We start from the raw sequence: 27,483 nt of genomic DNA on the forward strand, positions 1-27,483 counted from the left end.
CCAAGAGCTACTAATTGATGGGCTGGGCCCCACCCCCAAATCATGCCCAGTGATCCTGTTTCCTATTAGCACAGTAGACAAGGAAAAGACTTCCCACTCTGATAAACCGAATTCATTCTGTCTCCCTTAACCCCCAGAGTACAGTCAATAGAATGGTAACAACCTACTGGGTTTCCATTTAGTAGCTCTAACATAATGCACAGATTAGCGAAGGATATAACATGATAAGTCAAGAACTGGGAGCGACGGAACACTGTCTCATAGCAGCAGATAACTGGAAGATAATAAATTATCCAAGAGCACTTCCTACGAACTAGCAAAGCACTGGACAACCACACTCTTCCTTTGACGAAGGGACTCCTCACACATTTTGGCTGCCCTCTCCATCCTCACTCTCACCCACTTCACCCACTGGAGAAAATGCCAACCAGCAACAACATCAAGAGAGAAACACCAAGAACTCTGTCATTCCCTCGGCAGCCATTCCGCCAACGGTCAACAACAGTCAAAAGCATGCCAGTCTTACATGTTTCAGCGTGTCCACACTGCTGTGCAACATCTTCACCCACAAGAAACTCTCTACCTGGTAAGGAGGCACTTCCCTTCCCCTATTTCCCCAGCCCCCGGCCAACCACCCGTCTACTTACTGCCTCTTTCAATTTGCCTGTTCTGGACATTTAAGTGGACATGTACATGAAGTGGTCTTTTGTGTCTCCCATCTTTCACATAGTACAACGCTTTCAAGGTTCATCCAGGTTGTTCCGCATGTCAGTACTTGACTAAAATCTCATTATTTTTATCATTGCAATCTCATTTTTGATAATAAAGTATCTTGAAAGTCATCTGAGAGCAGCTGATACCATTCACACAAGAGCTACTATCATTAAAGCAACTACTTAAAGCCACCAGAGTCAAATCACGGAGACATGTGAATCTCCCAGCCTGTCTGGCTCAGAGAACCTCAACCAAAACATTAATGAAAAAAGAAAAAGTCACTCTTTCATCAAGAGAAAGAAAATGTTCAGGGCCTAGGTCTCAGGCGGTGGTTCAAATAACCCACCAACCAGCCACTTCAGGAGGAAGCTTTTCCTGCAGGTCACGTGCTCAGGAGAAACAGCACAGGCACTGTTTAGAATGCCAAAAATGATACAGATGTCATCTATGGAAATGTTCTTTCAAGAAAGACAATTCCTGTGAGGTTTTAACCCCTTCAACGGGCTGCTTGCTTCCAGCCAATTTCCTTGTGCACGCTCACGCTCCTAAAATGAACCAGACTGTCACTCAGCTTTCAAGGCCTTTTCTATCTTCATTACTTAGCCTGTGTGACTATACCCTCGGCATACAGAGCAAAACATTTCTCCCTGACGTGTCACGTGTGCTCATTTCTATGTGAGGTCTTCATACCAAGTGACCCAATTCCTCTATTGCCTGCGCCAATTCCACAGTGGAAAATGAATGATAAATTCTGTAGCACAGAAGGAATACACAGAAGGGCCCAAGGAGCCCTTCTCCATATATAATTTAGCATGGAGATTTTCTTTTTTTCTGGGGCCACACCCAGGGCATATGTGGGTTCCTGGGCTAGCTGTTGAATCGAAGCTGCAGATGCTGGCCTACATCATAGCCATAACAATGCCAGATCTGAGCCACATCTGCAGATGACCCAGCTAATGACAGACAATGCTGGATCCTTAACCCACTGAGCGAGACCAGGGATCAAACCTGAATCCTCATGGATACTAGTCAGATTCCCTTGTGCTGAGCCATGATGGGGAAGTCCAGCATAGACATAATTTTTTTTATTCTTCTGCTACTAAAAGAGACACTCCATGTCTTTTAAGACATAAGATAATCTCAAAATAGGAAAACCAGTCATTACGTAACTATTTGAGATACAAATTTATTAATTTAATCATCAAGGTAACAGCCTAAGAATACAGTGAGGATATTTGACAATATTCTGCCACTGTAGAATTAACCACAGAAATCTGGGCAACTCCATGGGAAAGCAGTTCAAGCCAAAACTCCTAGCAGCTCTAGATGGTAACAGGAAAATGCCTGATGAGTATAAAGTAGAATCCTGATACAACCACCTGGATCACAAAACAGAACCGACCTGCCAATACTAGAAAATCACCAACGGAGGTTTCCATCTATGGTCAAGAGTTTACTGCAATCTTTGGCCAAGATCTTCACACAAACTACCCTAAGGAGAGAGACTTCTCAAACATTCTCCAAAGACTGGGCTGAAGCCCAATCATTTGATTTCATTTGGTACATTTCAAAACAACTAGGTGTAGGAAATAGAAATCAAATTTACTGTACTAGAAAAAGAACAGGCAAAACTGCTATATATGCATGCAATATTTCACATATATACGAAAGAAATACAATAGTAAATCATGTAAATGTGTTAGAAAATAACAAAATTTTAGATCATTTATATACTGAAAAAGTAAGTATAGATCTGCAACATAGTGTCTCTTAATTCCTGTGAGTAAATATCACAATAAACATATGAATATAGCACGTAACTCACTAAAATATTCCATGATAAATATGGGGTTCAAAAGTCTAGAAAAACAGCCCATAGTTAACAGGAAATTATAGGCATGTTAGAGATAACGGGATCTGGAGCAAATGGGCAGGAGAACAGAAGAATTAACTGGCATTGATCTAATAAGTAATATCCAAACCTGAAAAGAATGAATATAACCAATTTTTAATAATTCCATGATATATCAGTCATCATTCCACAAGGTATCAGTAATCAATCTAAGGGAGTTTTTGAAAAATTACACATTTTTGCTCTTCCTGAACACTGGGAGACTCTTTTTTTAGCAGTTCAGAGGTGGCTGGGAAACCGTGCTGGGGGAGTCACAGTAATGACACACACACGACATAAGAGTTTTTCGGAGAGCCTAAGTAATCTGTCCGAAAATCATGCAAGAGGGGGTCTCTTCTGCAATGCAAAACGGCAAAGTCATACTATCTGTAAGCAGGTAGACTAGCGACAGAGACTGAAAAATAGAAAATATATCTTGGTAGTAAGTGACTTCTGATTATTAAGTTAAACTTTTTATTATATCTATCTATCTATCTATCTATCTATCTATATATATATATATATATAAATTCCAACTCCTAAGTCAGCTGGGCCTTAAGGGATAAAGTAAAATGAATTGCTTTATTTCAAATCAAATGAAAGGGATCACAGTTCTCATGGAAGCCTTTTGCTTCTAAAACTTTAGCTCTTCCAACATCTAGAGACCTGATTTTACATGCTCAGTGAACCTAGTTGATTATACAGTATGGCATGTTTACTAAAATACAAAAATAAAGCCACATTACCCGAGTTCAAAAGAATTAAGATGAACACAAATTGGTGTAATAAATTATCATACAATCATGGAATAAAATTACATAGTCACCCTACTGTACAGCACAGGGAACTATATCCAGTCTCTTGGGTAAGAACCTGATGGAAAATGGGAAAAAAAAAATAAAAAGGGTGTGTACAGGTGGCTGGGTCACTTTACTGCACACAAGGAACATTATAAATCATCCATACTTACATTACAAAATTACATAGCCATAGAACTTACTACTTTGAGAAATTTCATTTAAGGATGTAAGGAAATTTTGACGTTACACTGTCAATTAAAATAAAAACATAGATTTACTTAAATATTTTTATATCTGAATCAAAACATCTCAAAATATTAACAGTGCTTTGAATTATTTTTTTTCCTTTCTCTTAATGGCTGCACTTGCCAAGTTCCTGGGCTAGTGGTTGAATCAGAGCTCCAGCTGAGGTCTATGCCACAGCCACGGCAATGCTGCATCCACGCCTTGTCTGTGACCTATGCTGCAGCTTGCAGCAACACTGGATCCTTCACCCACTGAGCAAGGCCAGGGATCAAACCCCTATCTCACAGAGTTGGGTTCTTAACCTGCTGAGCCACAATGGAAACTCCTGAATTTTCCTTTACATTTTCCAAACGTATTAAAACAAATATATATTGCTTTTACAATCAGGCCACAAAACTACAGAAGGCCAACAAAAGACGACCAGAGTTAAGTTGTGGTCTAAGGTAACAACAGTCACACTCATAAAAAACCATAACCTGTGTGTCACTGACAATAGGGGAGACTTGATTCCCTGGCTCTACTTCTCCAGAAGGCTTGGGATCAACCAATTTCTATTCAGTGCTTCCATGTCCCCAATTCCCTATTTTGAAACATAACTTACAAATCCATAGTAACTGTCTAAAACATGCCAAAAAAAACCAGAGGAAATATTCAGCAAAAACTCAACCTGAGAAGGAAGTCAAGGGGGTTACTCATGAAGAAAGGTCAAGAATGAGGTCTGTGAAGCTTGCCAAAGTCAAGAACTACGAAATAAGATGGCAAACAGCAGGAAGGTACTTAGAACTACTTGAAATGAAGACACTCATTGCTCAAAAAGATAAAATCCAAATGGGAACGCAAAGGAGATTCCAACCTGTGGAAATTAAAGAGGAATCCTTCCTCTTTTCCTGGTAGCAGGAATGTGACCTCCTCTACCAGAGTGATAAAAAGATGAGCACCATGAAAATAGACAAAGATGAGAATTGACATTCCAGGCTAGACAGCCAAAGTGAATCCTGAACCTTAATTGGTTTAGTCCTTAAAAGAACTGGTAGGGGAGTTCCCGTAGTGGCGCAGTGGTTAATGAATCCGACTAGGAACCATGAGGTTGTGGGTTCGGTCCCTGCCCTTGCTCAGTGGGTTGATGATCCGGCGTTGCCATGAGCTGTGGTGTAGGTTGCAGACGCGGCTCGGATCCCGCGTTGCTGTGGCTCTGGCGTAGGCCGGTGGCTACAGCTCCGATTCAACCCCTAGCCTGGGAACCTCCATATGCCGTGGGAGCGGCCCAAGAAATAGCAACAACAACAACAACAACAAAAAGGACAAAAGACAAAAAAAAAAAAAAAAAAAAAAAAAAAAAAAAAAAAAGAACTGGTAGGTAAATGGGGGGGCGGGCGGGGGGGGGGGGATGACAGACGAAGGTGACCAATGACAACAGTGTTGAGGATGTACCTGGCTTCACTTATTTCAATTCTGGTTAATATGTACTTTTTCTGCTTTAAAAAAACAAACAAACAACCCAAAGACACCAGTTTGAATACTAGAAACCTAAAGGTAACCCTACAGAAAAATGAAAATATAATACTAACTGCGTGCCAGTTTGCCTACCTTTTTAAATAAAGCCACATTTCTACTTCATTGTTCTCAACATACCTCTTAGTGAGTACTGGCATAAATCTAAATTGCTTAAGTGTGGACTATAATATGAGTAACCAAGAATCATCACCCGATCGTACAAATCATAACAAATCTCTCACCTAGGAGTTCCCATTGTGGCTCAGCTGAAGCGAATCTGACCAGCATCCATGAGGATGCAGGTTCGATCCCCGGCCTCGCTCAGTGGGTTAATAAGGATCTGGCGTGGCTGTGGCTGTGGTATAGGCCAACAGCTGTAGCTCCGATTAGGCCCCCAGCCTTGGAAGCTCCAATATTCCGTGGGTATGGCCCTAAAAAGACAAAAAAAGAAAAAGAACGAAAAAACAACAACAACAACAACCACACCTCTCACCTGAGGTGAACTACTTTAACCAAACATGCTACCTATGGGATGAGAAATGAACCCACTTCATGGTATTACCTCAAAGGTGATGAATGTATGAATTTGACCTTTGAAAAGTAAATTCAAGTGGCAAATAAATAATATTTTGAAATGCTGGGTTAATTAACTCAGTGTTCATTTGGGAGTTGAAAAGCAGGACATCTAACATTTATTTCTAACTGATGATCAAACACCTCTGCCTGTTGGAGAGGTAACTTCAGGAGAGACTTCAATGGGGGCTTCAAGCCTGAGACTTTGAGAGAGACGAGGGGTGAGGGGAAAAAAAATGCTGGATGGGGCATACTTCGTCCTTTATTTAGCTTACTCTGGGTCACAGTAAATTAAGTTCTCATCAGATCTCCTGCCAGTTCCCATGGAAACTCTATCAGGCTGTGAAAAATGTACCAGGAATCTCAGAAAAGCAGCAAGCTGGATGTTCTGAGTTCTCTCCAAACTCTCCTTCCCAGGCCCACCCCCACCTCCTCTAAGTCAGGATCCAGTTCAGGGCCGCTGCACACCTGGGGATCAAAAAGATGTTCTTAAGAAGAAGGGCCAACAATAGACTATAATCTCGTCAGATGGGGTTTAAAGGCAACAGAAGATGAAGAAAATGAAATGATGGCCATCTTCCCTCTCTCTCCTTCAACATTATCAGAACACAGAACAGAGAGAACGAGTTCCCATTTTAGTTGTCATATTACATCCTGCTCCCTGTTTGCTATTATCGATGGAGCTCCTGCAATGAGCCGAGTACTGCACTCAGTCCTTTCCATATATTACCTCATTTAATGCTCATGACAGGCCTCAATTAGGTAATGCTACCCTGGAGATTCAAACCTATGTCAATTTGGTTCCAAAAGCCCATATGCTAAACCACCACAAATAGCCAGCAATAGGATACTGATTAAACACTCACTTGATATTAAATGATAAAAGTACCTCATGTAGAAGTCTATTTAATGACACAGGGAAACCATCATATCGAAGGTTACAAAACACTAAGTACCATATAATTATTAGCTAAGTTGAAAATTATGCAAACACCCAAACACATAAAAAGAAGATTGGAATAATACACATTCAAGTATTAACAGATGCTACCCCTGGGTGGTAGTTTCTTTCTGCTTTTTCTTTCAAAAATATTTTCTTTTAGAATGAATAAGTGTTGCTTCTGTGACTGATCAAATAGGCAGGAAATGTTATTTTTATAGCAAAACAGCAAAAACAAAATACACCATCATAGACAAGGACAGAATGGACACTATCCCCGGTATTAGCAGAATTCATAATTACATTTTCAAGCAGTAAAGTTAAGGCCAGAGAGGAAACTAGGCTGAAAATGATGACAACACTTTAATATTTTTAAGCACATAAAGATGAAACACAAAACACCAAGATACCATTTTTGCTAATATGTATGAAATTCTAACTATTTATGATGCTAGTATTTAACGAATACCCACCCACAAATACACCAGCCTATGTAGGCCTAACTTATCTCTGGGAAGATTTACAAGGAAATGGCAACACTAGTTGTTTCTGAGCAGGGAAACTCAATCAGTGAAGGACCAGGGTAGAAGGGCACTCTTCAATTACATGGCACTTATCAGAATTTGAAATTTGAACCAAATGAATACATTACCTACTCAAATAATTAGCAAGTAAATAAACCCTCCCAAAACACACACACACACACGAAAAACTTAAAACATTATTGTGTTTTCTTAGCAAATAAACGTCTATAAGATAAAAGTTAACAAATTTAAACGCCTGCCTATTTTATACAATAGTTTGTCAAAAATATCCTATGTTTCCATATTGTATTTTCTGCCAAATGACTTCAAAATGTCTGTTTTAGCAGATGAAAAAACAAAAAGGATTTAGTTTCTTGATTTGACTTTGAAAATCTTTAGAAGAAAATAAAAAAAGATGCACTGCTTTATCCATATATGTCCTTTCTAAAAATGACACCTCCATCTATTTTTTTAAAAAGTAAAGAACATGTTATGTTATATAAAACAAAAAAAAAATGTTTGGAATTATGTCTTCCTGGCTGTTTAAAAATTAAACTTAAAAAATCCTGTAGGGAAAAGTTCTGCCTTGCCATAGAAACTGTATCAATGCAAAGAGGAGTCTGCAAGAAAAAAAGGAACAAGGACCAAAGGCATCAACCTGGACCCACAGGGGTGGAGGACAGGGACACCCACAGGGAGTCGAGGAAGGAACAAACAGCTCTAAAGGTCAGCTCCAGGAAGGCCGACCAGGCAAAGAACATACACTTGCCACAGGCTCCGAAGCAGGTCCCAGGGCCATCCAAAGAGCTCTTCTTTGCTTCGTGAGGTCTCGTGTTTGGAGCAGCCATCAAGCTGACATGTCACTAGAGCACTTGGCAAGGACATGCGTGCTCTGGCCCCCTGACCACAATCCCCCAGGGAAGGGAAATCCAGACTAAAGGGGGGACCAATAGTTTCCTTCCTCATCCATTTTTCCCCTTTTCCAACAACAGGCTAAAATGACAGTTGAAGCAGGAAGACAATTTAAACTGTATTACATCAGCCAGCCTATAAAATGGGGTGTCCATCTGAGACAGCCCAGGCCCGAGGAGAAACCGGAACCGTCAAGCAAACCAAGTGGACCCTGTTCAGAGAGAAGCTGATGCTTTGTCAGCTTTGGTCGGGGACCAAGGTTCATGCTGCTGGGAGGATGAACAGGAACAAGAAAAAATGACATTTAGCAAATCACTTTTCTCCTCTGAAGGCCAGAAAGGTCCCAGGGATCCAGTGCAGCAGCCAAGTCAGACAGTATGGCAGATGGGGCGTGTGTATGGGAACATGAGAGCTACCGCAAGCTTAGAATTTGAAGGTGTCCGAGTACCTTTGAGGAGGGCGACGAACACGGAAGGCAGAGGGATGGGAGGGAAAAGGAAGCAAAACGAGCGGAAGTCAGAGCGACACAAGGCAAGCGAGGGGGACTGTGTCTGTACAGGAGGAGCCACGAGACCGTCAATACCCTGCCCCCTCTCTTAACGGCAAGAGACTGCCACCAATCCACTTAGACTCAGCTTCTCGCCATTCCCCCTTGGCAAAGCTACGGTGAGCGACCACCAAACCAGCAACACTGAAGAGCAGCAACAGGACTCATCTTTGTCTTTTTTTTTTTTTTTTTTTTTTTTTTCGTCTTCCAAACCTCTCCCAGGCTGGGAGTTCAAACCACACGCAGCTTTCCTTCCACACAGCCGGCAGCACTCCTGGCAAGGGAGAAACTAGTAGGAAACATGAAAAGGCTCCAGGCCAACTCAAAAATTCAATCATTCTGATGTATTTGGTGTCTAAAGCCATTATTTCCAAATTTAGTGAACTGATGAATGACAGAGGGAAACAAACATCAGCTCCCCATTGGAAGAAAATCATCTGTAGACAGAGATCCCGGAAAAGGGAGAAAGAGGTCCTTGCCCCAATGGGAAACTTGACTGTGACCCCAACTGTAACAGATACTCTGTAAAGATACTCTGACCATAACTCAGTAATATGAGCAAAAGCTGGAAAAGAATGAATTCAACCTCCCAGCTTTCTCTTGCGGAAGCAGGAGTGTGGTAGGTAAAAGATAACTAGAGCCACTCTATAGAGGTGGTAGATTTATTTTGAACATAGGCAAACACACCCCTCGAATCTTGCGATCTGGCTAATGCAGCTATTCACATTGTTATTTAAGATAAAACAAATCTTTGGTGTCAAAAGATGACACTTTCGGTAAACCAACAATAATGGAAAAAACAGAAATTAAAAAAAAAACACTACACTTTCAGAACTGTAAAAAGAATGATTAGATCATTGCGGCATAAATAGGGCAAAAAATGTTCACTCCCCTTTCACAGAAGGAAATTAAGGAAATAAAAAGAACCATCATTCAAGGTCATGGTGTTAGGTGAACAAGAACTAGATGCATTTCTGGGCCCCGGGTCCAGGCACCAGACTGTTCCCACCACCAGCCCATCCTATGTGGTAGGGCAGTGCCAGGCCTCTTTATGGTAGCCCTCCCCAGAGGTACCACCGGGAAAACTACACATTGATGGGTAAAGGCTGTCGGAGGGTCTGATCCAGGATGACCAGCTGACCTTCCCTGGATTCTTTAGTAAAATCTTACAAAAATAGATCCCTTGTATTTTACAAATCAAAAACATGAGGCAGACTGGAAGAAACAAATCCATTCCAAGTGTAAGAATCTGAACAATCCTCAGCTGCTTATTTTCCTACCTCTGAGGTCACAGAAACATCCTACCTCTTCATTGCAATGGGGGCTGACAATTGCGGACAAGGCTGTCGGCCTGGATTTGAGGTGCTAGTTTCTATTTCCATCCGAAGGACCTTCAATGGTTCTTGGGTCCCACCCCAAAGTTACTCCTGCAGCAGCTAGCTGGCTGCTTCCATCCCCTCCCTGCATCAGCACACCTAAAGAGCCCCAGCTGTCAAACTAACATGCCCATTTTACAAATAAAGAAACAGAGGCATCATGAATGCACAGACTGTGCAGTTAGGAAGCCATCTCTTGAGTTCCCTGGTGGCACAACAGGTCAAGTAAGCATCTAGTGTTGTCCTTGCTGTGGCTCGGGTTCCATCCCTGAGCTGTGAACTTCCGCATGCCACAGGAAGCCCCACCCCCACCCCCCCAAAAGGAAATGCATCGCTCGGCTCCTAAGATTCACCAGAAAAGTAAAGATGCTCCCGCGGCTCTCCAGGCGCACAGCTTCTAACCAGTGCCCAGGTCACTCTGCTACTGGCTTCTCTCCTCTCCTCACATTCCCCTCCCTTCCCCCACCTCCTCTCTCTTCTTGGATAAAAGGTGTAAGAGGTTTATGGACTGCAGAACCTGGGTCTGGCAAGGGAAAATCTGATGCTTAAAGGGCCTGCCCTGCCCAGCGTGCCCCACACACCCAAGTCTAGAGTGACAGGCTCTAAGGAGCTGGGCTCAGCAGGAACCTGCCAGGCTGAAAGGTACCCCATACATCGCAGAAGTGGCAAAGGGGAGCGAGTCAGTGACTTATTTACTTGCCATTCATCCCGACTACTGCTGGAGAGCGGGGACACTGTGAACCCCAAGTCAGGGGGAACAGAAACGGCAGGGAGCAGTCAGGGTTGATCAAGCGTCTGCCACTTAAGAGCTCTAAAACTCTAATGAAGGAGTGCAGCAAACAGTATTAACTTCTTGCCTACTAGTTGAGTCGATCCCTCTGTCATTCTAAAAGAGGACAAATTACAAATGCTTGCACATTTTCGAAAAGACATAGAAATAGCCCCAAAGTAGACCTCCTGCACGAAGGCTGATGCTCGGGCCGCCCCATGCAGAGCCCAACAGTGAGGCAGGGCCTGCAGGGTGTCCAGCACGCTGCCAATCAGGGGCAGCAGTCAGTGCATAACCATACTTCACACCCAGGAAAACCTCCTTATCTACCTATTTTTAGGGCCTTGGTTTTCATTTGTCAGGCAGTGCTACAGCTCAAGTCTCCTTAAAGTGGATCTACATTTGTATGAGGAAACGCAAGACGACAGGTGACAAGAAAACCATCTGCCTAGCTCGATGCTGCATGCTGAGCTTTCCATAGCTCCTCTCTAGATCCAAAGACTCCATTCTTTCTTAAGAACTGCCTGGAGGAGGACAAAACCCACCACTTCCTCAAGTCTTACTGGGGAGCCCAACCTGATTCCCGATGTCAGAAGCTGTGAGCTGAAGAAAAGGTTAGACCCCAGGGTGAGAGGGGAAGGTCGGATCTGGAAACAGGTACTCCAGAAATGCCCACAGGAGAATCAAGGACAGCCAGCCCCCGACATGACATGGGGAGCCAGGAACACCGGATCAGGCTAAGATTCTTATCCCCCCCCGCCCCCAAAAAAAAAGGTGTGAAGTCAAGAAGCTGTGAAAGGGCCTCACACACTGATGCAAGGGTGAGAAGTTCTTTGTGACAGATGGGCTGGGGCAGGAAATAAGGCTGGAAATGGAAGCAACAGCCCTGAATGACACGACAGTCATTTCTATACAAGCAGCTTCCCTTTGTTCTGATCGTCACTGAAGGCGTCAGATGCTTTTCTGGAGGCATCTGGGTATCACCAGAGTTTGTGAGAGGACCATGACCAGGCATGAAGAAAGCAGTTCTGGTGGCAACATGAAAGACGGCAGAGACTGGAAGAGCTACTAGAGATGGAGTTGCAGTAATTGAGAGAGAAGGGGCACGCAGGCCAGGCCTGGGCATCACTGGGAAAGGAAGATTCGGAAATGATAATCAGGGCAGACTCAGGTCAACTTGGGATGGGGAGACTGCTGATACTCAAGTTTGGGATAATGGGCGGGTGGGCGCATTATTTAAGATCAACAACAAAAGTAAAACCAAGGGAGTTTGTGAGCAGAGAAAAAAAAAAAAAAATCACATGGAAGCCAAGAACAACATTTTAGGCAGACTAGATGACAGCTATCTCCTGGAATCTCTATTTGGGTATCTAGGATTCAGCAGCTGGAAACCAATCTGAAGGCAGAGAGAGAAGTTAGAGGTAGAAATATTCACATGTAAGAGGCAGCTGCAGCCATTAAGTGCATAAGGTCACACAGCAGGTGTGACCTCTCCTGTCTCTGAAAGACAACTATGATCTGTACAGTTCACATTAATATTAATCCAAGACTGCCAAGAGACATGCTTGTTATCTCACCAGTTATTCAAATCTGTTCTTATTCAACTTCACACATTTTGATGTAATCTTACCACAGTTAGACTGTTAAGTAGCTTATGACAGACATATCTTATTCATATTCTACCTCAAAAAGGTACCCAACAGCCATACATGTCTTTTCGAAACTATTATTTCCATGAGAATAGGTGAGTGTAAGACTCAACCCCCAATGTCTTGAACAAGGTATGGCATGAAGTAGTTGCTCAAAAAATACTTGCTGAATAATAAAAGTGAGTTGATGTCACCAGGCTACCGCCTATGGCCTTCTTAAACTGTCAAGGGCTTAGGCATGAGCAGAGCTTTAAGGACTGAGGCCTCAAAGAACATAAACCTAACTCAGTCTTTATCTTCAGAAGATGATGCACCTGCTCATCAGCCAAGCCCAGCGCCATCACTTTCTGAAGCCAGAATAGACAGAAAGGCAAAGGTGCAGAAAAGTCATCTAGTCCAAAAAAAGCCAGAATGAAGACCAAACCTAGCATTCCTATACATGCAGAAGAGAACTCAGGCACAGCTCCCCATGGCACACACCCTACGCAGGCACCGTGTTACCCACGATGCTCCAGAACAGACCTCTGCTAAATCATTCCTAACGTCTCATTCACCAGCCTCAAACAGGTGAGCAGGGTTCATCCAAAGCTACTGCAAGGAGTGATTTCTCCCAGAGTGCACGGGATTCTACAACGCCCGTGACTCAAGTGATAGAGACCCTACAACTACAGTAGCTATTTTATTTTATTTATTTATTTATTTTATTATTTATCTTATTTTATTTTATGGCTGCACTTGTGGCACATGGCATTCCTGGGCCAGGGGTTGAATCTAAGCTGTAGCTGTGACCTATGCTGCACCTTTGAATCCATGCCTCCACAGCAACCAGAACCACTGCAGTTGGATTCTTAACCCACTGCACCACAGCAGCAACCCCTGCAGGAGCCTTCTTAAATACACATCAGCACTCATCCTTCAAGGAAGGGAAAAGGGTCAGAAGTCTGGAGAGTGAGCCTACCGACTCTAGAAATGTGCTCAAGTATTCAGTACTCTATGCCAACTGTCGGCAAGTCTGGAGATGGGATGGCATTAATGCCCAGGGGAAGTAATGATGGAAAGAATGAACACAAATATAAAAAGACAAGACAGGCAGGGGGTCAGACGGCAAAGGACCTCAACACCAAACCCATCCAATGGATTATTTTTGCAGAGGAGCTTATTACCAAAACACAAAGCCAGACCTGTTCTTCGGCAAAGCCTCCTTGCCTGCCAGCTTGCATCTCTCACAAGCGTCCTATCTCAATAAATCTATTTCTTGCCTATCAAAACCAACAAACAAAAAAACAAAGCCAAAAAGCGAGAACTCTAGCCAGGAGCAAACCGGCCACATATACAAAAGAAGCTAACCTGTATCTCTGCTGTTTTACTCTCCTTGTTGCTGTAACCACGTACCAAGAACTGGTTGGCTTAAAATAGACATTTACTCAAACAGTTCTGGGAAGCTCTGGGTCTGAAATCAAGGTGGAGGCAGGCAGATGCTCCCTCCGAAGGCTCCGGGGAGGAACGCTTCCTTGCCTCTTCCTAGCTTCTGGCGCTCTCCCAGGCATTCTGTGCCTTTCACGGTGTCCACAGTTGCATCAGTCCAATCTCCATCTCCACTGTCACGTGTCCTTCCCTCTCTGTCCATGTCCCACCCTCTTCCGATGAGGGCACCTGTCTTGGGTGTTGGACCCCATGCCTCATTTTAACCCAATACATCTGAAGACCCTATTGGCAAACGAGGTCACACTCTGAGGTTCCAAGAGGACATCAGTTCAGAAGGGATACTCTTCAGCCCACTGCACCTACCATCATAAAAAATACCAGGAAGGACTGTCCAAGCCAGCAATCCTCAAGGGGTAGAACTGCACATTTTAGGAATACCTGAAAATCTGCCAGAGAAAAGATAAATACCAAGTGAAAGCAAGGAGGTGGTTCCACGCATCAGTAAAAGAACCTGATTCAATAAGAACAAAGGGCTTCACTCGGATGAGAACAACAAGGAGCACGGATCCTTCGCGCTTACAACGGCAGGGCGTCAATTATGAAGCTGCAGCCCTCAACTAGCACGTCAGTCACCCCAGTGCAAACAACTCAAAAAACTTCCGCCTTAGAACCGACAGATAACTATGCACACTACCTTCTTGCACACTCTCAGCTTATTCACGCCCTTGGGGAAAAGAAATACCCAAGCTTCCAGAAGCATGAGCCTAACTTTCTTTCTAGACACAGCAAAAACAGGGGTCAGCAAAAAAAACCACCAAAACAACCCACTCTAAAAAGTATGTGCCTAAAATTCAGACTTACTCCTTCTGAATGATGTGTTATTTTGCAAATATAGCAAAAGCTTTCTTATTAGAAAAGTTATATGTACTATCCCTATATAGGCCCTTACAAGATAACTACTGAAGGAAGAAGGAAAAAGAAAAACAAACAAACAAACAAACAAAAAACATGAGAAAAGAAACCAAGAGTCGGGTTTCCTTCCCACTGAGCACACGGTACAGTCTCACTTTCCTCTCTTCTACAACGTAGGATATTCTTACCACCATCATCGAGCCCAAGCTCCAAAGAATCTATTCTCTGTAAACCAGGAGGTAAAGGAAGTTGGAAGATTTGCAATTCAGCATGTTTCATAGGGTTTTTGGCAAATAGGGTTATTTTTAAAGTAAGAAAAAAAGCCTGCCCTCTGCCTACCCCCAAACACAGCTGAGCTGATTCAGCACAAATCTCCCTCTAAAATAAAATCCCAGTTTGCAGAGAACAGGCATGGAAAGTTCCAGCCCCAAGGACGACATTTCAGAATCCTAGTTGAAAAGATCAGGAATAGGTGGCTTAAGACAAGCCGACCAAAAATCAGGTATAAATTCAAGAACTTTCACCAGAACCTACGAGCAACTTGGGAAGAACATCTTTAAACAAACTGATACCCAGTATTACCCAGAGACAGGAGCTCTTGAGGATTCTAGCAGCTAATAAATCATTTCCTACAGGTGCTCACGCAGAAGAAATTTCCAGGAATGTAGCTTCGAGGTGCTTCCTGAAGAAGACATTACAGTATACATCCTACAAATACCACACTTGGCCAAAGAGCTATGTGCCCACCCCAGCACCCTCATGGTCCCTAAAGCACAATCTGCAAATTAAAAAAACCCGGCAACTCCTCACAAGGAGCACTTACACGCCAGCAGATAAAGCACTACCTCGCTGAGAACAACAGAGTTTTCACAAACAGGCAATTCTACTGTCAGCTCTGTTCATGACCTCTGTTCACTACAGAAGGGAGCTAATGAGTCAAGCCAAGGAGTCCAGGGCATCTAAAATGACCCCTAGCCTTGCGTGCACACGCACACAACTCCGTCCGGTCTAAGCGGGAGAAGTCTTACTAGGAAAAGGCAGGGTCAGAAAATATGAGCCATTCAAAACATCTCTCGATTTGGTGGCTATCTTCAGCCATTTATTCAAAAAATTTACAGCCACAGTGATGGTAACAGCTGGCACCGAGAAGGCAAGGACGAGCAACCTCACATAAACCTGTCAATTTAGATCACAAAGCATCCACAACCTTAGGGCCTGTTTCGATCATTAATGGAAAAGGACTCTTCCATAGTGCGAGTGAAACACATTCATATCAAGCGGGCAATGGGGAGCTGACAGAGCAATGTTTACCGACACCGAAGTAAAATACATTAGCGGTAATGCAGAACAAGAATCCCAGACTGCCAGCTTTGTACTTAACACAGCAGATTAAGTTATCATACGGTAAAAGTATTTTTAAGGGAAGGACAGCTCTGTGATACATCCAGTGAGAAGAGAAAGATTCCTCCTCAGAAAAGCTCCTTGTCCTTGGAGAGCTCTCAAGGGCCGAGTGCTGAGGAAGGCTGCACCTGCTACCGTCAGAGACCTGTCCTTGCATGGCGGCTCCTCAAGCTGGGCTGGCCTGACCCTGGCCCAAGGAACCTTTTAACTGAGCAGGTCCCGATGGGGCCTTCCCAGGACAGACACCTCCCCCAGACCCTCTGCTGTAGCTCCTCTCTCAAGTACCCAGAATAGCATCTCTGGTGCTGAGTTTCTCCAGATGTCAAAAACCACCGTCAAATAGAAGGAATTAACTACTTGATGATCATGAATGTGTGGCCCCCAGACCTTCTGGAGTCGAAGGATTCATCATGTTAACCACCCTGCTGCCTCAACAGCGACCTTTCAGAGACCTGTGCACAAGCTGATCACATCCCCTGGAAAGCCCCTCCCTTCGCCTGGCCTTTAAAAACACTTTGCTGGAAGAACATCTTTGTGGCTCAGTGGTTAACAAATCTGACTAGCATCCATGAGGACGTAGGTTCAATCCCTGGCCTCACTCAGTGGGTTAAGGATCCGGCGTTGCCGTGAGCTGAGGTGGAGGTTGCAGATACGGCTCAGATCCCACATTGTTGTGGCTGTGTGTGGTGTAGGCTGGCAGCTGCAGCTCCAGCTCTGATTCAACCGTATGCCTCGAGTGAGGCCCTAAAAAGCAAAACAAAACAAAACAAAAAACACAAAACAAACAAAAAAACCCCCACAAAAAAACCTACAATACACTTGCTGAGACTCTTCGAGCAGTTCAGGGTTTTTCTGGGGGGGCACAGGCCCCCTGTTCTCCGTGCTTGGCCCTGCACTAACACTTTTTCTGCTCCAAGCTTCTTTTCAGGTTTGTTTGGCCTCACCATGGGTTAGGCACACAAACTTGTGTTTGATGACACTCTGTTCCTTTCCTTTCTCCCAGAAGTCTCATCTCTGCCAAATGACTGAAGAAAAACCAAGCTCCAGTGGGCTTGGCACCTCACCTATGACCTCACACTGTCTGCGAAACTGAAGAAAAACGTGTAATCCGACACTGGTTTCTCTGAAGAACAATTTGATGAAACATCACTTCACAGGGACATCTCAAAGACTAATGAGATAATGTCTAGAGGGCTGAGGGCAGTCAGCAGGCTGATCTACCACCTGGGGTGGACATGTGTTGTCTAGGACAACGAGGCTCCAGAGAAGCAACTCCTTGGTGCAGGTATGTTATACTCAAGAAGTGACATACCCCCAAAAGAGCCTGACCCTGGCTATCTGCACACAATGGGGACATGGGCCTTTCTAGATGCCCTTTGCTTTTACTTGCCATTCTGAGTTACAGACATCTGAGCTGAGATACCTAATTTCTATGGGCTTTGGTTTCTTCCTCCCTATAAAAATAAGAACAATATATGATCGTTCAGGGTAGAGGTGAAATTTTAAGTGAAAACAAAATTCAGTGCTTCCCATGAAGAAACAACTTAAATGACAGCTCTCTTTTTAAGCTAGGATGAGCATTATATGAGGTGCCTTAATAAAAAAAAAAAAAAAGTCTGTTTAGTTCATGCTACATATATTGGAATGGCAAGGGGATCGTGCCAAGGCAGCCACCAAAGAGCAAATGAGCCATGCTGTCTACAGTCGATTCAGAATATTCTAACCCACAGAAATAAGGCTATTAACAATGGCTGGGTTTCCAACCTGGCTCATAAAAAAGCACATTAACCCAGAATAGAGACAGTATCGTTTACACACGATACCAACCATTCTACACAGTGAGACCAGATTTATCACGAGTCCAGTTTTGAACCTGCTGGATTTTTAAGTCCGGCATACATGGAAACCATTCCCATCCACTCCAAAGAGCTCCATGCCCCCAGAAGTACAGACCTCAGCGAAGACAGGTTCCCAAAAGAGAAGGACATATATAGGTGACACGAATTTGAAATAACTCCCTAATTTATAGCCCAATAACTTCCCAAAGGTCTGCATTTATCCAGAGAATTGCCCAATTTTTAGTGCCTAAAAAAAAGTCAGCCTACAGAACAAATTTCAATGGCATAAAAACCATACAATGTCAGCTGTTGGTTTACAAATGAGCTTCATGCCCCAAATTTTCTTAAGAGACACAGTGACAAAAACTGTTAGGGAACAGACGAATTTGGGGGAAGAGGTTTCTGGAGATAGGAGAGGCTGGACTCAGCATCTAGCTATCACCAGGGCTGAAGCTTTATTGCTTCTTGGAATTTCATCTCTTCTACCACTTTTGCTCTTCCACTGTCCAAACAAACTTTGAACACAATGGTTCCCATGGTGATAGAAATTCTGTAATCAAGGGACAAGAGTTATAGTGATTCATAAGGCATTTGTAAATGCTGTATTAAACAGATAAAAATGCGCAGAGATTCTACTTTCGAGATTCTATGAAACAGCTGGGGGAAAGTGCCATTGAGGATCCCAGCTATTGTTAACGCCCTTACTCCACTGAGAGCAAAGTGACTTAGGCACAAAAAAACTCTTGCTTTTCTTGGGCTGACCGTCTCGAAACATGAAGGGAAACAATACCCAGAGAAAGAAGACTGTTCCTGCTCTCAGAAGAGGACTAGAGCCCTGGGTCTCTTAGGAGGGCATCAGTCCCACCGTCTTATATACACCACGAATGCCATTCTGAAAAACTAAAAAGGACATGGTGAAGTGACCAAGGATTCCACGTGTCCACTACACCGGGACCATGAAGAACCTCTGAAGAGACGAGCAAGACAGGTCTCTCCTCCATGCATGCGCCTTCGTCAAATGCAGTCAAAGCACAGCTGGCAGACGGCAAACAAAGGGTGGGGAAGCCATTTGACCAGGCAGTGTGGCAATCCAGACAGCCTCTGAAACACTCCCAGGATACACAGGTGTCCCACCTCTCCCTCAAACCACACACACACACACACATTTTGTGGGAGCTGGAAGCAGGTAAAGACCAAATCTGTGAAAGGGGTTAATGGTCATCAAATGTTGCACACCGACTCACACCTCTTGACCTCAGAGCCAGCAAAAAAGAAAAAAAAAAAAGAAAGAAAAAGGAAAAAACCATAACTGAAAAAGTCAGGCTATGCTAGATGCTACATGAAAGCAGCATGACTAAACAAAAACAATCCAACTTACTGGCATCTGGAAAACCGTCACTGACTAGTATCACCCTAGATTCTCATCAGTGAGAGAGGAAAGGCAAATAATAGATGATAAAACCAAGGCTCAGAGAGGTGCCTGGTTACCTTCATTAAGGCAATTAGCCAGAAGGAAATCTTGGGAGTGAATCCAAAGTCACTTTCCATAACTGAAACGGAGGCCACTGACTAACGACGCAAGTCACCACTTCGCCTTCCATCTTCTTTCTCTGCATTCTAGAAACCCCTCAAAACGGTCTTGTTACAGACTCTCTGGGATGGTCAACTAACAGTCTGGGCAGAGAAGCTGACTGTACCTCCATTATCTTGCTTCAGCTGTGACAGGCTGTCCTAATCAGCTCTCGTGCGCACAGGCACACGCGGGCACACATGCCCCCTCTCTCGGTGCCTCTTAATCACCGTGTGCCACACTGAACAGCTGCAGAGGTCTGAAGGGAATTGGCAGAAATGTGCGATGATGTGCTAGCCGCCCCCCTGAGGCAGCCACTGCCCTGCCTGCTCCCAGACTCGAGAGCACATGGGTGTTCGCTGTCGCAGCTGATGGGCCCAGACGACAGGCAAGTGGTTTCAGGTGGTGAGTCAGGAAAGGCAGTTTGCATCAGGAATGTTCCAGCCCAGCAGAGCTGAGCTGCATCCTATTCCCTGCGCAGGGATACAGTATTCATCATTTATACAATGTCACCATGGGGGACAAAACTTGGGCTCAGCGCAAATAGAATCCAATCAACTCTGATGCAGAGAAACCAGTAAATGAGGTTTCTCCCACCAAGAAGGAAGCTGACTGCTTAAGAATTGCCACTGCATCTGACACTGGAGGTCAGTCCTTTTATCCCGAGATAGAGGACTTTACAAAGGCCCAGCAGGCACACAGTGTTTGAGAGCAGAGCCCTGGGGTAACCTTCTAGAACCATTCGGCAGCTGCTACCCTGGGCGGTGATCTATGCTCCCAGGCATAGAGGGAGCAGAATCAGAGAAGGGCGATATTCAGACAAACCAGGTGGATGACACAATACACAGCACACAACAAGTATGGGCTGCCACTCCCTCCGAGGTGATTTTGGGCGGCTTTCGACAGAGACGCACGTGTGGGGAGGATTCCCGGCCTGTCTCTGTGCTACTGTTTATGAGCCAGTAAATGAAAGCTCTGTGATATCAACTGGTGAAACAGAGACGTTAGACATTCAATCAGATAACGGGAGATCTAGAAATTGGACGAGGCTTACAGCCGCCATTCGCACAACACTTCATGAATGGATATAGCGTTCTGTCAAGTTTTCTACAATGACAGATGAGCCTCGTCAGTGAAGGAACCTGAGAAGATTTAATGCTCATTTTAGGGATTCCAGTTTGGTTTCTCTACTTCAGAATTAGTAATTTCATCATAGGCCCAGCTTCAAAATCTCATGTGAAATGTATTATTCTAGTGACTAAGGTACATAATAAAATGGGTTATATTTGTATTTATTATACCCTGCTTTAACCTTTCATATCACCAATCGTTTAAAAACCAGCATTTAGGGAAAGAATGCTAATTTGGCTTCAAAGCCAGACTTGGAACCAAAGGGCCTTACCTTTCTGAAGCTACCAAAAAAAAAAAAAAAAAAAAAAGGCACAAAATACTGTGTTTCTTGGAAGAATCCCCACGAAAGCAAAGTCAGGAGAGGGCCACACCTCACAGTCCTTCCCTCAACAGATTTCCCTCAATTACCAAAGGAACCATTCCACTTGCTTTCTCTATTTACCTAGAACATAGAGAAATACCCAGCATATTTAGGGTGGAGTGGGTCAGGGAGGTCAGAGGAAGAGCAGAGGCTCACTACCAGCTTCCCAGAACAGCAAGTTCCGCAGCAGGTCCTAGAACATCCTGCCCTCAGAACACAAGGAGATGGCCCGCTGGGGGCCTCTGAGCCCTGGCATTACCCTAGAAAGGTGGGGTTGGTCTCCCTAGGATTGACCAGGAAAGCAGGCCCTCCTCCCCACGAAGGCAGGCTCCAGTTCCGGGAGATGGAGGGGGCCCAGAGAAAAACAGCTAACTCCTCTCACCAGCAAATCCCACAGCCCAGACGTTTAACGGGGGTGGCTGGAGAGAAGCAGAGAGTCGGGTGGATGGAGCTCAGAGCAACATGCAATTATTGAAACTGGAATGGAGCCCGGACCCTGGAAAGAACACGCCGTGAGAGCCCTGGCAGTCACAGTGTGGTCGGGGCCCCAACTTTAAAGTTCTCCCAGGGGAAGCCACTTGTAATACAGAGGCATGCCTCCCTTTGCAGCAAAGTAACGCCACTCCACTTGGTGGAGGGGAGGCATCTGCTGGGCTCTGCGGTTCCACCACCAGGACCCAGCTGAAACCCATCCCAACCATCTGCTAATACATTTCCGTCACCACTCACCTTTTTCCCGATAAGCTTCTTTCGCAGAAATTCCCGGGCTTCAAACATGTAAGGAATGTCATAGAGGGGACGTAGTTTCTTGTTCTTATCCTAAAACCAAAATCAAACACCACATCAGGAATGGGAAAACCAACACATGAACATAGCCGACAGCGCAAAATCCTGACGGGCATCTGAAATACGCTATATCGGTACCGCAGATATTGAATCATCGCTACCTACAGAGTGATCAATATTTTGTTGAAATACTCTTAAAGGGAAACAAGATTATCTTTTCTAATGACAGGCTCAAAAATAAGCAATAGCATTTTATACACCTGGGAATAACCTAAATGTTCAACAGGGAAACAACTACATGAACTGCAGTACGGAAGAAGCTAGTACCTGGGCCCCTCTCACAGATATACCTCATTCCATTATGCTGTAAGCCTTTATCAAGCACCTACCGACTATTTTCCCCAAAGCGCTTTTAAATGCATTTTTTCCTTCCTTGTTATTTTTCTAAATATGTATTATAATCCTGGGCTCTAAATCCTTATAACCTGGACTTCCTGTTATGGTGCAGCTGAAATGAATTTGACTAGTATCCATGAGGATGCAGGTTCGACCCCTGGCCTCGCTCAGTGGGTCAGGGATCCAGCGTTGCCGTGAGCTGTGGTATAGGTCTCAGCTCGGATCCTGAGTGGCTGTGGCGTAGGCCGGCAACTGTAGCTCCAATTTGACCCCTACCCTGGGAATTTCCACATGCCCTGGGTGCAGCTCTAAAAAGCCAAAAAAAAAAAAAAAATCCCTGTAACCTAACAACAGTAACAGTAATAGATGAAATCCTACATATATAAAATAACACAAACTAGTTTTGAGTAAGTGCTAAATCATTTGATATAGACTAGGGACTGAAGTGCTATCACAGTTCAAGGAAGTGGAAAGAAAAATAATCAGGAAATGTTTCACTGACAAAGTGGGACTCGGTGCGAGTTTGCAGAATAGGAATAAACTATGAAGAAAATCAGAAAAACCAGGACAGGGGGAAAAAAAAAAAGAGGCAGAAATAAATAATAATTTAACACACAAATATACAACCAATCTCTTCAGCACTTCTTGGGTCCCAGACTTCCTGACAAAAGAGGTGCTCTAAGCAGGTGAGAGAGAGTCTGGATGAAGGTGACAGAAGTGAGAACGGACAGGAACTTAAGAGAACCAGTTTAAGAAATGAATCAACAGTAACTGGCAATGGAGTGGAGAGAGGGGATAAAGAGGAGGAACCTGAGAAGACTGGCTTTCGGGGTAGAGGGAGGAGATGGAGGACTGGAAACCGTGCACAAGAAACTGGGAGGCCTTCGCTGGGGGGATTGGTATCGTTACATTCATTCATGTCTCTCTCCTGCGAGCCCCTAAGTTCCATGAGAACAGAGGTCCTGTCCACTTCTTTTTTTTGGTCTTTTTTAGGGCCGCACCCACGGCATATGGAGGTTCCCAGGCTAGGGGTCTAATCACAGCTGTAGCCACTGGCCTACACCAGAGCCACAGCAATGCCAGATCCAAGCTGAGTCTGCAACCTACACCACAGCTCACAGCAACGCCAGATCCTTAACCCACTGAGTGAGGCCAGGGATCAAACCCACAACCTCATGGTTCCTAGTCGGATTCGTTAACCACTGAGCCACGATGGGAACTCCACTTATGTTATTCTTTATGACCCCAGACCAAATATATAGTACCTACCTTGTAGCATATACTCAAAAAATACTTGGATGTACTAAGCACAAAAGAAATATGCGGAGTAATATATACAAGAACAAGTATTCTAGAAGAATAGGACTGCATGGACAGATTTAGGAACCTCTAGGGCCCAGATAATACGTGGAAAAAAATCAGAAAGGAGAAAATTAATGAACAACTCCTTACCAAGATGCATGTCACTGCTCCCCCATCGTGTACAATTACCCGCCTGACCTCAACTTTGCTCTGGTGCCACCCTGTACACACCTGACACAAGATCTCTATACAGTCCGTTCTCTACTTCAAGTATTCAAATTATGTTCGCTTGGAGTTGCCGTTGTGGCTCAGTGATTAATGAATCCGACTAGGAACTATGAGGTTATGAGTCGATCCCTGGCCTAGCTCAGTGGGTTAAGGATCCGGCATTGCCATGAGCTGTGGTGTAGGTCGCAGGTGTGGCTCGGATCTGCTGTTGCTGGGGCTGTGGTGTAGGCCAGTAGCTACAGCTTTGATTGGACCCCTAGCCCCGGAACCTCCATATGCCATGGCTGCGGTCCTAGAAAAGACAAATAACAAAAAGAAAACAAATTATGTTCTCTTCAATAGCCAACTATTCTCCAAGAACATTTATCATTTTAATACCCCCAATTTAAAGTAATCCTAATGACAATTCTGAGATCAAGGACATAAAATAGAGGTTTCCTCCTAGACCCAAAGCAAGCCTTGGTGTCCAAATCATTTAAACATTTCAATCCACTGGTATCATCCACAAAACATAATTTGTTGAATTTGATCTTCACATTAATCATCCAACCGAGGAAGGAGGGAGGGGAGTCTACGGAAAAAAGGATAGAAAGGAAGCATCATCACTCCGGTGCTCTTGGAAGAAGTTAAGACACCTGTAGAACCGAAGGTGAGTCTCTGTCCTTTCTCCAAGCTGATGTGTGGAAATCTACACCCTCTAAACAACTGGGATTTCCGAACTCCCATCAAAAGTCATGTGGTGCCATGATCACTGCCTAAAAAGCGAAGAACGGCACGAACCATGAAAATCTTTAAAGAAATACCGTAACACTGAGTTTCTCTTATAGGAAATAACAAGGAGAATGGGACAAGTGAGAGCTGCCTGGCTACAGGAAATATTGCACTGACACAAAGGCAGATGTAGAGGATTACGGATATTTGATAAGCACCCAAGCAGCCAAATGAGAATAGTGAATCACTACTGAGGAGTCCTAAATAGAGTTTATGATGATACTATTGATAGCATAAGAACGCTCACTAGACAGAAGATGCTAGGGGCCAATAATGAACAGGATTTTTAATAAAGACAAAAATCAATGGTTATCAGAATCAGCCATCAGGAATAAAGAAGTGTCAATGAATTCATATTCCCCTGAGGGCTGCTGTGTGATTACACAATTACACAAGACTAAAAAAACATTTTTTTCAATGAACTGAACAAAATAATCGATATCTCTTTTACATGGCCTTATGATGTGCCATAGAACCTACTGTTGGACGCTTACCCTACTCATTTCGAACCATCACAGAGGTTTAAAAATGTCACTCATCTGAATCCCCAAACAAGAAATGGTAAGAAACAGTTTCAATAAGCATTCAGATGAAGGTCATTGGATGACAAGCACCTCAGTGTGTGAACACAGCCGTCTAAACAGATGCGTGTCAGGACTGGGCCGAGATACTTTTAAAAGAATGAAAGGAAATAGAGAGTCTACCAAACATCCCAATAAAAAGCAGGGCGACTTCAGAGTCTGATTATATATCTCTCAGGAAGCTAGGAAAGAACTAATAGCACAAGCAGAAAACAAGATATCACAAGTGAAAACAGAGTGATCTTGTTACTCTAACCCTTCAGAGCTAGTAGCTATTGACATCTGCAAACATCTTACAAGAGAGATATTAGAAGTCCCAAAGAAACCACAAAATAAAAGCAATTCCTCCAAATTACCAGGTACATAAAAGCCTTTGAAATCTCTAAGAGGCAATTGAGGTATGGAATGTATTCTACGAAAACAAGACTCGAGCTGCATCTTGCCTGCTAAAAAGGACTGTCTAGCTTAGATTCTAATTTACATGGAAATATTTTTTAAAAAGAATAGAAAAGAATGCTTGATTTCTTTGGCAGGCAGATAACACACAAACCAATATGCACTGTAATCGCTTCATCCCGAGAGGTGACACTGCATACAGGCCCCGTCTTACCCCCATTAGAGAGCACGTCAATCTTCTCTACCTCTCCCTGGTTTGAGAAGGGGGCTTGGCGTCCCTATCTCAGCACGTGAAGTCAGGCTGGCATTTCTTAGAGGACCTTATCTTGCCAAAACGAGCTCTCTGATCAGTGCTTGCTCAGAGGGAATGGAAGGGACCGCCCATCAACTTTATCGACTCCATCTTGTAACCGAAAAACTGTAGCCAAAAATTTTACTGGACCCTATGATCCTGCAGGATTTCTTAAAACAAGGCTGAATAAAAACAAACTATGAAGAGATTGATAAATGTGACCTCACTAAAATTTTTAAAGTTCTTTACTGAAAAAGCATCAGGAACAACCCGACAGGCCAAAGCACGGGCTCAGTAGCTGATAAGTTCAAACAGAAAAAAGGCAGAGCAGTGTTGAGAGAGAACTGAGGGACTAGGCTACACTTGTAAATTTCTCAGCAAGGCCAAACCTGATTACTAAATTACATTTTAGCCAAGACTCAAAGGAGGCATGGGATGCAGTGGAACAGTCAATGCAAAGGCCTTGAGTCAGGAGATGCCTGTGGGGTTCAAAAAACAGCCAAGACATCATTGGGGCTACAGCAGAGTGCGGGAGGGGAGAACAACAGACTTCACATGTGGAGGGACTACTCTGCCCACTGTGTTGAGAACAGACCCTATAGCAAGGAAAGGGAGACTTACTAGGAGATTAAAGTATTAATGGGGGGGGATGACAGATTATATCAAGGAGGACTGGTGGAGGGGTGGGGTGGGGTGGGGGAAATGGTCAGAATCCAAGAATATTCCAAAAGTAGTAGACAGAATGAGAGATGAGAAAAAAGGGAGAATTCAGGGATGACTCCAAGGTTTTCTCTCCGAGCAAATGGAAACACAGGTGAGGTCATCACAAGAGACGAGAAAGACCGGCGGGTGGGGGATCAGGGTTGAGCCATGGGCACGCTCGACTTTCAGGTGGAGGCATGGAGTAGGCTGTGTGCATGAAGTATGGACAAAAACTCTGAGCTGGTGATTTACATTTGGGGGCTGTTGGCACACAGGTGGCATAGAAAGCTGAGAGACTAAAAAGGACCAGCGGGCTGAGGCCTTGAGCATGAAAAGGTAAGGGAGAAGAGAAGAAGGAATGCACAAAAGGAGACTGAGGCAGGAGCTCAGCAGGAGGCAACCAGCAGCGCTCGGCCCTGGAAGCCAAGGAAAGAAAGTGAATTGAGGAGGCAAAGAGCAACCATGTCCGACCCAGCAAGGCAAGGAGACCAGGACCAAGATGTGCAGTTTGTATTAAGCCGGGGGGAGGGGGGGCATCCCTAACTTGACAAAAGACTAATTTTGGTGAAGCAGCAGGAGAAGGCGGCTGAGGAATGGGAATGGGAAGAGAAGAAGTGGGGAGAGTGGGTACATACAATACTTTACAAAGTCCCGCCACAAAGGAATACAAAGAGATGACGAGGCAGCTGGCACTGGAAGCAGGGTGAAGGCAAAGAAGATTCCTCCGTGTTTGGGCCGAGAGGAGAGAAGTAACAGGCAGAGGTCCTGCGGAAAGCAAGCAAGTGGCAATGCCACAGAAAGAGGATGGAGCTGCTAATGCAGTTTCTCTAAATAGGCAAGGAGTGGGTGGCTTTCCACTGGGGCACCAACAATTCCACCTTTAGGTGTGCAGATGCAGATACTGTCAGGTGGGTGGAGACGGCAGTGAGAGTTGTTGGAAGGTCTCTCATTACTTT

General features: G+C 44.2%; 1 protein-coding gene across 3 annotated transcripts in view; it reads right to left on the bottom strand.

Annotated features, from left to right (window-relative positions):
* SND1 (staphylococcal nuclease and tudor domain containing 1) overlaps positions 1 to 27,483 on the bottom strand; it is a 392,192-nt gene that overhangs the window by 226,701 nt on the left and 138,008 nt on the right. For all 3 annotated transcript variants that reach the window (XR_014833971.1, XM_021078633.2, XM_085005550.1), the window contains one exon: positions 21,803 to 21,892. Coding sequence is in view for 2 of the 3 variants with exons in the window: in XM_021078633.2 (XP_020934292.1) it covers positions 21,803 to 21,892 (90 nt within the window). In the remaining variant the exon portion in view is untranslated. The remainder of the gene's footprint in view (positions 1 to 21,802; positions 21,893 to 27,483) is intronic.

This window comes from Sus scrofa, chromosome 18 (genome assembly GCF_054392235.1).
Source record: "Sus scrofa isolate SSC_HxYL_T2T_F1_AM1 chromosome 18, Sscrofa_HxYL_maternal_Yorkshire_Landrace_v2.0, whole genome shotgun sequence".
NCBI classification, from domain to species: Eukaryota; Metazoa; Chordata; class Mammalia; order Artiodactyla; family Suidae; genus Sus; species Sus scrofa.